A 12,570-nucleotide genomic window follows, 5' to 3' on the forward strand; every position below is an offset into this window, starting at 1 on the left:
TAAAATGTTTCGTTCCCTTATTGGGTGAAGCGCTTAGCAAGGTAATGGGATGTCCAGCCTCTGGCAATTCGCCCAACCCTTTCGGGGTTCGTGTCCGAAACCCTCCGGGCTCGGAGGGTGGCCGGATTCGCGGGGGGTTGAAAGGGGGGCACCGGATGTGTTCGCAGATATTTTAACAGCGCCGGTTTGAGGCTCATAGTTCGGTCGATCTTCGGGTCATCACCGTTTGTTTTTTTTTTTGTTTTTTTTAATGCTCATTATTTTCAGCGATAAAGTTCCCGCTGTTTGGGGGTTGTCGATGAAATTCGTATACCGGGTGAAAAAATCAGCAACTAGGTGACAGGATTCGAACCGTGACGAAGAGGGGAGATATCGAATGTTCGCTCTCTATTCGCATCGCGGACTCCGAAATGTGACAATAGACTTTGGCACTCGAGCTACGAAAAGGACAGTCGTGATTACCGGGTTACGGCTTAGCTTCTGCAGTCCGACAAGGAACGTTGGCCAACTCGAACAGCCATTAAAACAGAACTCTGCCATTAAGTCCAGGAGCTCTCCCTTCGCGTTCGCTGGCTCGCTCGTCCCTCTGAAGGTTTAAATACGCTATAAAACGATCACATAACAACCCCGTCCAAGCCCCTATCTTCCCCGGGAGTGTCCACTGCGGTTAATTGTCTGATTTAAGCCTCGCCGGCACCCAATGCTTCCCTGTTATGCTGAACACGCGACCCGGATAACGCCATGATTCACTATTCTTCCGGAGGTGAGAAGTTTCGCTGTTTAGAAGTGCTCGTTGCAGTTTGACTATTTCCTCGGTGAATTGAGTATCAAGAGAATTCCGAGGGTTTCGGCATTCTCGAATGAATTTCCACCATGGTGAAATGTAATATCTTCAATTCACATTCTCTTTTGAGGAATCGATTGCATTGGGTCGATTTAAATTACACGTTCAACCGATTCCAAGCGAATCCAATAATTGGCTTCTTACCAAGTTTTCGACTCGACGACTCGAAGAAATACACGCAAATACACGATCTATCTTCCGGAATTCACTGCGTCAACTCAATTTTAAGTACCCTCAACTAGTTTCCAGTGAATCCAATCGGTTCGGCTTCTCACCATGTTTTTGACTTGAATTCACGTTCTCTCTTCAGAAACTCAAGTCATTAAGTCAATTTAAACGACTAATTCAGTCCATTCCAAGTGAATCCAAGTAATGACTTCTCGCCGAGTTTTCAACTCGAGAACTTGAGCATCGCTGCACCTTCAAGGGTCTTCGGAATCACTTGACGGAAGGCCGAACGAGGACAGAAATTGACGAAGTTCAAGGGTTAATTTCGCGGTCGGTGACGAGGATGAGGGGTTTTTTTTTTTGGATGGAACCAAACGGTGGATTCGCGTTAATCAACTGCAGTTTTGGAATCGTCCGAGCCCTGGCTTAATAATTTTTGGTCTAATCCGTAGTGTGATGGGTGATCCGAGCCGTGGGGTGACACCCCCGAACAAACAGAGCGAGCTCACCCCGCGCCAATCAGCTCAGTACCTCCGATTGGGTTGGATTTTAATGGCGGTCGTAAATATAGGAACATTAAAAACACGTAACGGTTTTGCGCGCAGGCATGTGTGCGTGTGTGCGGGGGACGTACATGCGGCATCAGCTCAAAGCTAATCCTGCAGCAATACCTATACGCATCCCAGCATCGAGGCCTAACTTTGCCGAAATTCGCATAACGCAACACCGGGCCGACGAACGTTTTAGAGCATGGCAATTACCGCGTATCCGTGTATGCGGCGATGTGATGAAATCACCGCGATGCTCGAGACCATTTCATCCCCGTATAAGCCAGATAAATATTGCCGCGTTGAAATTAGCCACGATTGGCTTTTACCCTTACTTATACTTTTATCCAATCTGAACCGCCGTGTTTACCTAATTTTACGCCAAAAATCGAGGGCAAATTTTGTCACGGTTTTGACCATTTTTTTCATCCCTCGACTCTTTGGACCGAAAGATACCGGCTAGGTTACTATTTTTATTCTGGTTTGAGGGTTGAACCGAGTGGCTGTTATTTAGTCTAAAAAGTGTTATCGGATCCTAAGTCAAAAAATGAAAAATGTATATGGTATTCTAAGAACGTGACAAAGAAAACACTATCAAACGTGACCGTCTATTTTGCGCCACTGCAAGCTTCGGAAAAACGAAGGATAGGGAGCTGTTTTCGATGAGCGAGTCCTGCGGCGTTTGGGTAAAAATAGTAGAACGCAGGATTAGGGGGCGAAGGGATGCGATGTGATAATTCGCTTCATACGCTCGTTTTCATGAGTTATAGATATGATTTTTCGCGGGCAGAATATCTCGCCTGTGTCCAGCTCGTCGAGCTTGATTGTATTTTTATATTGTCTGACCGCGGGAAGAGCGAAAATATCTACCCTGCAGGTTCGATTCATCCCTGGTTTTTTCCTCACTGTGGCAAAATCTGCTGCACCCTCATACACCCTTCCCAGCAGAAATGACAGTGATTTTTGAACGGCGAAAGTGAACTTTTACGATTGTTTTATGGGGAAAGGGGCCGGCGGAAATGCTCTCGAATGCCCGAAGACTCTGGACAGAATTTTATGGTTCACGCTTGGCCCCCCAACGCTGCGTTGCCGTAACGAGAAGCGTTATTTTAACGTTATGACTTGATGGTCACTGCTCGGAATGACCCCACACACCCTTCGAATAATTAAATAGCCTACTTCGCGATCGAGGGGTCAGAGTCTTGACTCTCTTTGTGCCGCGAGGGAAAGAATTATCTCCAAGATGACCGAGGGAGTCTAATTCCCGAGAAAGCACGTCGCGAAATGTCTCGCAGATCGATTTTTTCGAGGAGTTAAGCTCGAAAGAAACACAAACGCGTACCTCGACTATTAGCAAAATCAGATGCGTCGAGAAATTTCCCAAGTTATCTTCAGCCGGAGTTTGGGTACTTCGCTAACGACTGCAGAAATATCTCGGCACCCGCTCTGCGTAGAGTTTCGGTTTGAAAATGAGACGAGGTCTCACTCAAGGCACGGCTAATTGTAAGTAAAGTCGTGTTGGAAGTTGGAAGCTGGTTCAACTGAAGGTAAGATTCCGGGATGGAATTAAATCGGAAAACAAGAACGACAAAATGAGTGGCTGCATAGGTTCAGATTGGCGGTGTAAACGATACCCGCCACTGAACTCGATTCGCAGCTTTGTCACGACGCGCGACGGGGTAAATTCTTGTTCGCCAGATTCATGGCGCACGGAACGACGAACCGTCGTCGTCACAGCTCGTTTTAAACGTAAATACGACCGAGTTGGGTATAAATTTTGCATAATTAGTCGGGTCGGCGGTGCGTCCAGAGTCCCTTTGATCGCACCCACCGTCGGCATGAATGAGTAAACGAGTAAACGCCGCCCGGTAGATCCCGAAGCCGAAAAGCCAAAGAGGCCCAGAGCACTCGGGACTGTGATTTTTGCGATTAATTTACTCGCCGCCACACGTATTCCCCTTCAGAATTTTACTCGAGATTCAAAATTCGCTAGCCAGTTATCGGTAATCGAACATCGACTAACTGCAACCGCGCAGAACTTGCACAGCTGGATGCTTATTATTATCAACCCACGTAAAAGTTTGAATGAGAAAAGTTACGGTGCTTGCAAGGATTCTCCGCGGTTAAGATAAAATTTATTCCCTTACGGGGATAAATTCCGCGGAGTCTGCGAGCTCTCGACAAGAGATCTCAGATTTGCTCTGCTCCGGACGTCACTCTTGACCAGCTCACCTTTGGAACCAGCCTGAACACGGTTCGCCATGTCGGACAAGGCTGCGCTGAGGCGATGCATTATTTAGAGGGGACGATGCATCACAGAACCATATGATGTACCTGTGCGCATCAGCACAATGTATCTTTCCCTGTACATCGGTGGTGAACCGATCCTCTATGTGGTCGAGAGGTTCGCGTGTAGCTTGTAAGTTCGTGGCCGCGGGTGGTGAATTGCTTGGCCACGACGGTCGAGTGCTGCTGGCATGGAGGTGGAGGTGGAGGAGGAGGAGGAGATCCTGGAGGTGGAGGAATCTCAAAGGCTGAGCGCTCCTCGGTGCCTGTTAGAAACTTCATACACCGACAATTCGAGGTAATGGACATCGGTCAGTTACTCGGACATCGCATAGCCCACCACATTTGTCAGAGTACCCGCACAATCTGGCAACTCGCTGTGGATACGGTGTCTGAGTTGTTTTTTCTTTTTTTTTTTTTTTGCCTCGTATTCAACTCGCAAGGATACCTAGAGATGAGATGGGATGTACGCGTTGGCTAGCTTCTGGAAGAGTTCCATTTTTCGAGAGTTGGTCTTCAGAGGCCAGGAGAGAACGGAAGCTCGGGATAAACGAGACTCGTACTTCTTACCAAATTGTTTTTATCCAAATAACCCTGCATACAACGGGCTGCTCACCCTTTCACGGATAATTATCATCTAAACTGCACGGCGGTAATTATCATCGTACAAACCGGAGGGTCGCTTTCCAACCGCGTGTATGAAATACTCGTATAATACGCAGAATACCGCCCGAGGAATATCATCGTTTTATCTGCGGACCACCGGTTTGTGACAAAAATATCAGACGACGTGATCTTTATGAACTTTTGTGGCCGGCTCAATTAGCGTTATGGCATACAGTGGAGAGATCGGACGGCGAGCTCTCGTATCTTTATTTGTTGTTGCCGTAAAGTAGCCCGAGGGGACGTAGCGCGTATCTTTCATAATTCGTTCATATTCCCATAGTGGGAAAAGGTTCACAACAATAACATGGTAGACTATAATCACTTTTTCATCGATAAAACCTGTCCGTTTGAAATGGTGTTAAATCACGAACACAGCGCTACAGCGACACTGCAATCAGCGACAGTAGTGCGGTAGAAATAGATAGCGATCGCAGAGCGCTGGCTCCGCCGGTTCTGTCCTCTATGCCAGACCACCGCAAGACCCATTCTCGATAGTACTTGACGTCGGTGTAGATCCCGGGAAAGCCAGGCCACGCGCATCCGTTTCCAGATGATACGACGCCGGTTAAAACACCCTCGCAAATCAGCCCACCTCCGGAGTCGCCCTGAGGATTGTATATATCAAAGTCAATGTCATCGGTCAGCATTCAAGGTCTGAACTCAGCGGTCCAGTCCTGGTCAATTACCCACCTGGCAAGCATCCCGCAGCCCTTCTATGTACCCGGCGCATATCATGCCATCAGGAATGTCTGAGAATTCGACGTAGAGCTTTCGGCACACAGTCTGGCTCACTATCGACACATCGACGTACATCAGCTCGTTCATCAAATGCAGAATGTCCTGCAACGCCATGAGCGTTAGCGAAAATAAGCAAACCACGAGTGTATCAAACGCTTGGAGTCGGATGTAAACTTGGTAAAAGATCATTTTAATGGGATTGGAGTCACGGACTTCTCCCCAATTGGACCGGTATCTACTTACGATAGCAGGGTATCCCCATCCAGCCACTTGGCACGTGGTACCAGCAGCCACCGTGCTCGACTGCAACGTTTGGTACTGCACTGCGGGACTTTCGAAGAGCAGTGGTTCTCCGAGCTGGGAGTGAGAGAACCACGCGTTTTAGGTGAGAGGTCGTGAAATTTAAATGTGCGGAAAATTCAATGAGATGAAACGTGCCTCACCCTGAGTAGTGTGATGTCGTTTTCATAGGTCACCGAGTCGTAGTCCTCGTGAATGATTATCTGAGATACCGACCTTCGCTGACTCGTGGACGAAGTGCGGTTCAGCCAAAGATCTCCGGCTATCACTGACACCATCCAGGGCTGAATCTGCGCCCCAGTTCTGCAAAAGTCGAAAGTTAGCAAAGCAGTTCCGAAGCGTGATTGGATTGACTCACTGGAGGAACATGCAGTGGGCCGCGGTGACGATCCATTGGGAGTCGATTATACTACCGCCGCAAAAGTGGCTCTCGGTCCAGCTGTAGCGGAGTGATACCTCGTGAGATAATGACAGTGTTATAATTAGAAGCCCGATTAACAACCGGATCAACGATCAGTCGCTTACCTGATGGGAAAACTGACCGAGTAATGCCTGGGAACCGTTAACTATCCGCCCCAATTGACGTAGTTTGTTACCCTCCGGTTGATCTTCGCTCGACGAATAAATACCTTGTTCTGAAAAAAATTGTTGGTAACGGAAGCCGCGGTTATTTAAATTGCCTGGGCGTCATTCGAGGCACTTTGCACACACCTGAACTTGAAACCCCAACGATACTGACGAGCAGAAGAAGGGTTAGCTCTTGAGCCAGAAATCTGTTCACATGGTTGGACAACATGGTTAGTTGCATTAGTCTTCAATGGTCGGACAAACAGTGCTCGGGGATTCGTACCATCGTTGTATAAGGCTTATCTGAACCGTTATCCGTATCTGTGCTCATTATCGAACTTGCACGAAGCCTCCCTGAAACAACTCGATGAGCCGGGGATCACCTCGATAATCTTGTTTGGTGATGGCATTAGATCTAATCGCGATACTGACTGTGATAAAATAAAGGAAGACGCTCCTTGACTCGCGAGATTTTTGACTCAACGGTCGCTTCTGTATCTCGATAATCCGCGCGGAGTGTTCTTATTTTTTCTTTCTTCTTCCCTTGCAGGAAGTAGGGCTTGGTTATTGTAAAAGCCATCGAGATGCGACTGCGGGTCGAAGTTACGATGGTCGGTGAATTAAGTTGACACTAGCGGTCGACGAGCCGGTCCTTTGCTGACCATTACGGCCGCCTTCATGGTACGACCTTCCTTTATTTAGGGCTCCCTAAATCTTGCTGGTACAATTAACATTGCTAAAGCCTCGCGGAGGCCAGACATTCGACTGCTTTATAGAAACGTTGAATACCGGCCACCAGCGGTTTTCGGATGTAAGGAATGACCTGGTCGCAAATTGAATGGAAACCAGGCGTGAGCGGTATTATTTCGAAAAAGCTGTGCTTCTTTCTCCCGTTCCCTTTCTCTCTTTTCCCAGACTGGCATACGGCTTCTTCAGCTCCGGAAAAAACATTTGGCAGGAGAAAAGAAGCAGATAAATAAAAGCCGCGACACCCCGCTTATTCTCTTTTCGCGAAAGTCAGGAAGAATGAAACAAAAACGAATAAAAAACGAAATGCAGAAACCCATACCACCACGGACGCTCTTCTTATACGCCGTGGCTTTCAACTTTTACGTACGAGTAGTTGCTGTGGAGCCAATCGATGGCTTGAGTCTGTCAGATATTCCCGGAGTTTTCGAACGTCAAAAGGCTCAGAACGCGTCAAGCTCAGTGTGAATACGTACAGCGAAACACACGTCATCTTTAGAATTTCTATGGCTATAATCCAGCCGAGTGACGTGGCTACGGTAAAACGCCGTAAACTTGATTAAGAATCTCGATTAGTCATCCAGGTTTGGATAACACACGAGAGGTTAGGCATCACCTCATCGTTCGAGTGGTAGGTGACTAGATATGAAACGCATAAAAATCAAGCTTATCTTATCTCGCTTGAGCGCTTCTTCCCGTACTTGTTGAGTGTCGTTTCACTTTATGGAAGCAAGTATATCCACGCGTTGATTCAAACTTGTCGAATCTTTCGCGAATAAAACTACCTCTCTCTGACATTAGATTAATGAATACTCTGATTGAACGTAGCGAAGCATCTCCACGATACATGGTTCTCCATAAATCACCCGCAGTCAATAGCAAATCGAAACAAGTCAACGTGACTGGTTAGAATAATTGAAATACTTTTTTGCAACATCGCATCACAACAGGTCGCGTACAATTAATGTGTGTAAAAATAAAAAAAGAAAAAAAACGAAAATGAAAGGGGGAAAAATAACACAATAACGACATCTATGCTGTCGGAGAACAATTGTTAGATTCATGATGATACATTAGAGAGTCCTTGTAATGGTCGTTTCGTGTTTTGTATAATGAGAACGCGGAAGTACGATCGTCGTGAGAAATATTGTTGGCCTATTAACGAGGTTAAAATGCCTCGGGCAGGTGGGCGAGGAGGTTCGAAAAAATATATGTTATGCTAATCTTAACTGTCCATTCTTTTATTTGAAAACCTCAAATAAAGACAGCGAGACTATAATTAGTAAAACACGTGGTAAGCGGTGTTTACCGTGTGAATTTTACTCTCGGCATTCTCCATCCAACAGCAATTTCTTCTTCTTCTCCTTCCTTCGACAATGTTTTTTCACCTCCCGATCTGACCTCTTCGAAAGATTTTTTGTTGAACCGAAATAACTCCAAGCTAGTTAATCGTCCTCGTCGTCCATCTTTCACCGTAGGTATTGTCGGTAATTTGTTTCATCGTTAAACAAAGAATCTCGTTAGAATGTTGTTGATGAAACAAAAGGAAATAAAAAGGTTATAATTGCTTTGAGAATAATTAAAGTTCGATAGGATCGCTGTGTCAGTGTTCTGTTTTTTATCCTCTCTCTTTCTTCGACCGATAATCATCAAATTACCAACGAAATTATATATCTCACTGCATACAAATTGTTACCACCGATAATAAATGTCTCTGGATTCCTTAACGGGAATTTATTAATCTTTACAATGCTCGTGATTATTTCCTACAAAGAAATACGGTTCTTTTAAAAACCGGACGCAATCTGTCAACGTTTTTGCACGGTCATGTGTTTTCCATTTTATTCGTATAAAAGTATATTACACGAGTATAAAGCAGCGAAAAAAAAAACAACAACAAATTTTGCAAAACGATCTCCACCAATAAATCCTAACGTATGTATACGTATTGCGGAATGGAGGAGAAGTGATAAGTCGTTATAAGACTCCGGCAATTATGTGAACGAGTAAACGAACGAGGATGAATTATTGCAGACACCTCGAGGCAGCGACGCAGTTCAACGCAACTCAACAATACCGACCATTCATAGCCGCTAGATAACCTTGAGAAAGGTTCCGGATGAATTGAACGTATTCATAAATCGTATCGCTCGCCGTGTTTGCAGATAAGTCTTAACACAGTGAAACGATCCGCAAACCAGCAGACAATAAATCCGTTCATATTTCTCTCGACTCTGGATACTCAAGTACCTCAACATTCCACGAACCAATCTACCTCTGTGACCTTTCTCCGAAAATTTGGTCAATATTTGAGTAAAGTTGAGATGACACTTTAAAGTGGATACCGGTGGAAGCTGGAAGACCTTGAAGAATTTGCAACCGAGAACTGGTCATTCCTGCTAAGAAAAGAGCCGAGAAGTCTACTTGGAAGGAAGAAGAAGAGGAGGAATTCTCGAGTCGTGTGACATGTTCCTCGGCGTGTCCTTGGCCGTTAAGCCAGAGTGTAGGGTATCGCCTGGCAAGAGTGAAAAGGACGTAGCCTTGACTCGGGGAGCTAGTTAAAGTGCTGTTCAAGGTCTGTTAGACGGTGTTCTGTTGCTCGTCTGGTCGTAACGCTTCGTCAAGTGGATAAAACAAGGAAAGAACGCAGGAGGGCTGCGCGGATTCTTTGGAGGAAAGGGAATTCTATCTTTCTCTCCGTAGTCTCGCCTTGTACCTTTTTCCATGGGGGCCCGTTTCTCCGCTCTTGCAAAACACCTATCCACGTGTACCTTTCAAGGGTCTTATCCATCTCCTTCGCCCTTCGGTTCGTTTTTTCACTCCGCCATTACCGTGTCGGATTAGATTATGAACGGAGAAAGCATATCCTCGGTTACCAAACTGCGACTTGTTATTTTACACTGCAAGCTCGATCGGGGAATAACAATTTACAGCAACTCTGAACGATTGCTTCGAGTTGACTCTCGTTGACTCCTCAACGATTAATGACTCTGCGTGTAGTACGATTTTCTTTCTTTTGTTTTTAACCCCTCGCTTTCTCCTCTTGGCGCAATTAAGATCAGCGAAGTGGAAGCGTGTGCAGTATCGACTTTAATGGAGAACAAGAAAGTGAAGAGGAGTTACGAAAGCCGCGGATTTTATGCGGTGCTGAAAGGTTGGCAATTCATTCGCTGCACCGGTACAAACACGCGCAAAGTTCACCAGGAGGGGACGTTTCTCTCCCTCTTATTTTCTCACTGCAGAAACGCGTTGCACGTTTTTTGCACGGGCGAAGCCTGCGCTTGAACGCGTATAAATACACCGTCCCTCTTCACTTTCATTCTCCTTTTGCAACCCGCCGTTGTGGACGTCCGTTTCAATATTATGCGCAGTTATCCTGCAATGTAATAGTCCTCAAATATCTGCACTGCAACTCGCTGCCGCGCAGACTGTTCGAATAATGAGAATTCCTCTTCAACCATCAAGTACTTTAAAGTATTCTAATTGAAATTTTATCTCCCCCCATTACCGCGTTCTTCGGACGTTCACAACTCACTCGTGTTTTACGTATATGAACATTTTCCGCCGCGTTTTCCCATCATTAATTGCATTGAGAGTAACGTACTGTCTTTCTGGCTGAAAGCAGAGAAATAACAAACCCTTTGCTAATTATTTACGATCATGGAATCGCAGCAGCTCAGAAGAACGGAAAAACATCCTTAAAACCATTTTGAGTTAGACCGACGATCAGTTTTCATTCACAAGTTTCGTGCAGGGTGAGAGTTTTCTTATAGTTGTGCAGTTTACCGAACGGTAATTCTTAAATATTTTCATTTTTCACCTTGACCGAAAAATACAGTTCTGAGTAAGAAATGGAAATCAAAAATCTATCAATTTTAAATGTTCTTTTTGATCATGTATTTTCTTGTAACTATTGCCAAATTATGATGTTGATGAAACAATAAATCGGTAACAAGATGTTGTTCGATTGACAACACGAAAGCAACTGATTATGAACATGAACAGATTTGGGTTCGTAGTCGTGAAAAAACGTCGTAGCGAGAATTACAATTTCACTAAACAGTCACCAGGTACAAAAATTTTGTATAATCCCAAAGATATTAAAACAAACAATGTATCGTAACGATACTCGTTACGTTAGAAGCTCAAATTCTGATTTCACGCACCTACTTCAGTGGAAGGAATCGACGAGGGTAAATTGTCATTATTATCGGTGTCAAATTGAAGAGCAGATTTTACTAAAAATCTCATGTCTTGACAATATACGTATACTTCGTAAAATGGAGAATCTATCTGTGTGCAGAGTAAAATCTGCTACATTTATAATAAAAAATATATTCGACGTGGGTATTTTTTATTTTTTTTTTTTTTTTTTTACAAAAAACCCCAGCGTTTCCCTCTTTCCCTGCACTTTTCAATGAAATCTGCTCTTTTTATTTTCTCCGTGTAATCCTCACGACGGCGAATGCGAAAACGTCGGTGCAACGCAACGGTTCGAATCGCTGTTGCTGCGCCACTGGAAAAGGAGGAAGAGAAGCCTAGGGCTGGAGGGCTGGAGGGCCGAGGAGGGAGAACGAACCCCGTTCAAGGCCGGCTCCGAGTTGCGTAACCAGTCTGCAGCCGTGACCTCGATCCTCCGGCGCGTCTGCAGCAACATGACCATGCTCACCCGGGCGCAGATGCAACCAATGACGGGGTTCGCCGTCGGCATTTCTGCACCAACACGCGGACGCCGTCGCGACGCCGCAACCACCGCGCCGTCGCTAACCGCCGCCCCCCCCCCCCCCCCCCCCACGCCCCTCCCTTCACCACCGAGCAAAACTACCAGCAGGTATTCCAGCATGCGGCCCACAGCCTTTTCTTATCCCCCTTGCCGAGGAGGTGGTGGTGGTGGTGGTGGTGGTGGTGGTGGTGGTGATGGTGGTGGGTACAGTTTGCCTCCCGCCACTCTACTCGCAATTTGCCTTCCGGCGACGTTTACAGGCCTCGATTCACCGAGCCAACCTGCAGAAATAGTCTGCACGTTGAACGGCGAGAAAAATGTTTCGTCGAATAATCGAAAAACTTGATTCTTTCTTAATTTGTTCTGCGAAATGTTTATTGTCAGTTTTTGATGTCGATTGAATTGTTTTTCGATTATTCTTTAATACGAAGTTTTATTGGCAATGTTATTGTCCGTCAAACACGTGAGATGCGGGTTTTACTGATTTTGTCAAATTATTTCACTATCAAAGAAGTTAGATTTATTGATTCAATGTAGTGTGAAATAATTTTATAAGATCAATGAAACACTGGGATCGGTTGGAAAAAATTATTCACCACTTTTTTGAGGAAAAAATTAGACATTTGATATTTTTAGCAGACACGTAAGATTGAATTATTTTGATAGATCCAAAGGATCACGATTCAAGGGTTTTTTTTTTCTCAACAACATAGAATTCAAGATTTACATCAGAAATGATCCCGGATGAATTATTCTACAGGAGAATTCTACCATCGACGATTTTACTACAGAATCGTTCGACACACATTCAACACACACATACACACATAAATTCAAAACAAATAATTGAAATTACCGATTAAATGTACGATTTCTACGATCCGATGATTGCTCTCAATGTGCGTTCTGTCAAACAAAATCTGTAGAAAAATATTTCTATAGAAACAAGTCTGCAGAATATATTCTGCAGAACATTTGCCCTG

At 45.1% G+C, this 12,570-nt stretch overlaps 1 protein-coding gene and 1 long non-coding RNA gene across 2 annotated transcripts in view; one reads left to right on the plus strand and one right to left on the minus strand.

Moving 5' to 3' along the window:
• LOC138190890 (uncharacterized) overlaps nt 1–12,570 on the plus strand; it is a 105,979-nt gene that overhangs the window by 67,210 nt on the left and 26,199 nt on the right. The window lies entirely within an intron of this gene.
• Nucleotides 4,423–6,402, minus strand: LOC124216940 (trypsin-2). Its single transcript, XM_046622060.2, has 7 exons — nt 6,262–6,402; nt 6,076–6,185; nt 5,909–6,006; nt 5,694–5,853; nt 5,494–5,607; nt 5,203–5,352; nt 4,423–5,117 (listed from the first exon to the last, which is right to left on the minus strand). The coding sequence occupies exons 1-7, from the start codon at nt 6,356–6,358 to the stop codon at nt 4,890–4,892; spliced, it is 957 nt and encodes a 318-aa protein (XP_046478016.1). The 5' UTR covers nt 6,359–6,402; the 3' UTR covers nt 4,423–4,889.

The sequence above is a fragment of the Neodiprion pinetum genome, chromosome 4 (genome assembly GCF_021155775.2).
Source record: "Neodiprion pinetum isolate iyNeoPine1 chromosome 4, iyNeoPine1.2, whole genome shotgun sequence".
NCBI lineage: Eukaryota > Metazoa > Arthropoda > Insecta > Hymenoptera > Diprionidae > Neodiprion > Neodiprion pinetum.

Bases quoted from the DNA above. Each gene is read 5' to 3' on its own strand.
- LOC124216940 (XM_046622060.2), bottom strand. From the start codon at position 6,358: ATGCAACTAACCATGTTGTCCAACCATGTGAACAGATTTCTGGCTCAA. The intron at 5,854-5,908 runs GTGAGTCAATCC...CGACTTTTGCAG, and splicing joins GCCCACTGCATGTTCCTCCA to AACTGGGGCGCAGATTCAGC. The intron at 5,608-5,693 runs GTGAGGCACGTT...TCTCACTCCCAG, and splicing joins ACGACATCACACTACTCAGG to CTCGGAGAACCACTGCTCTT.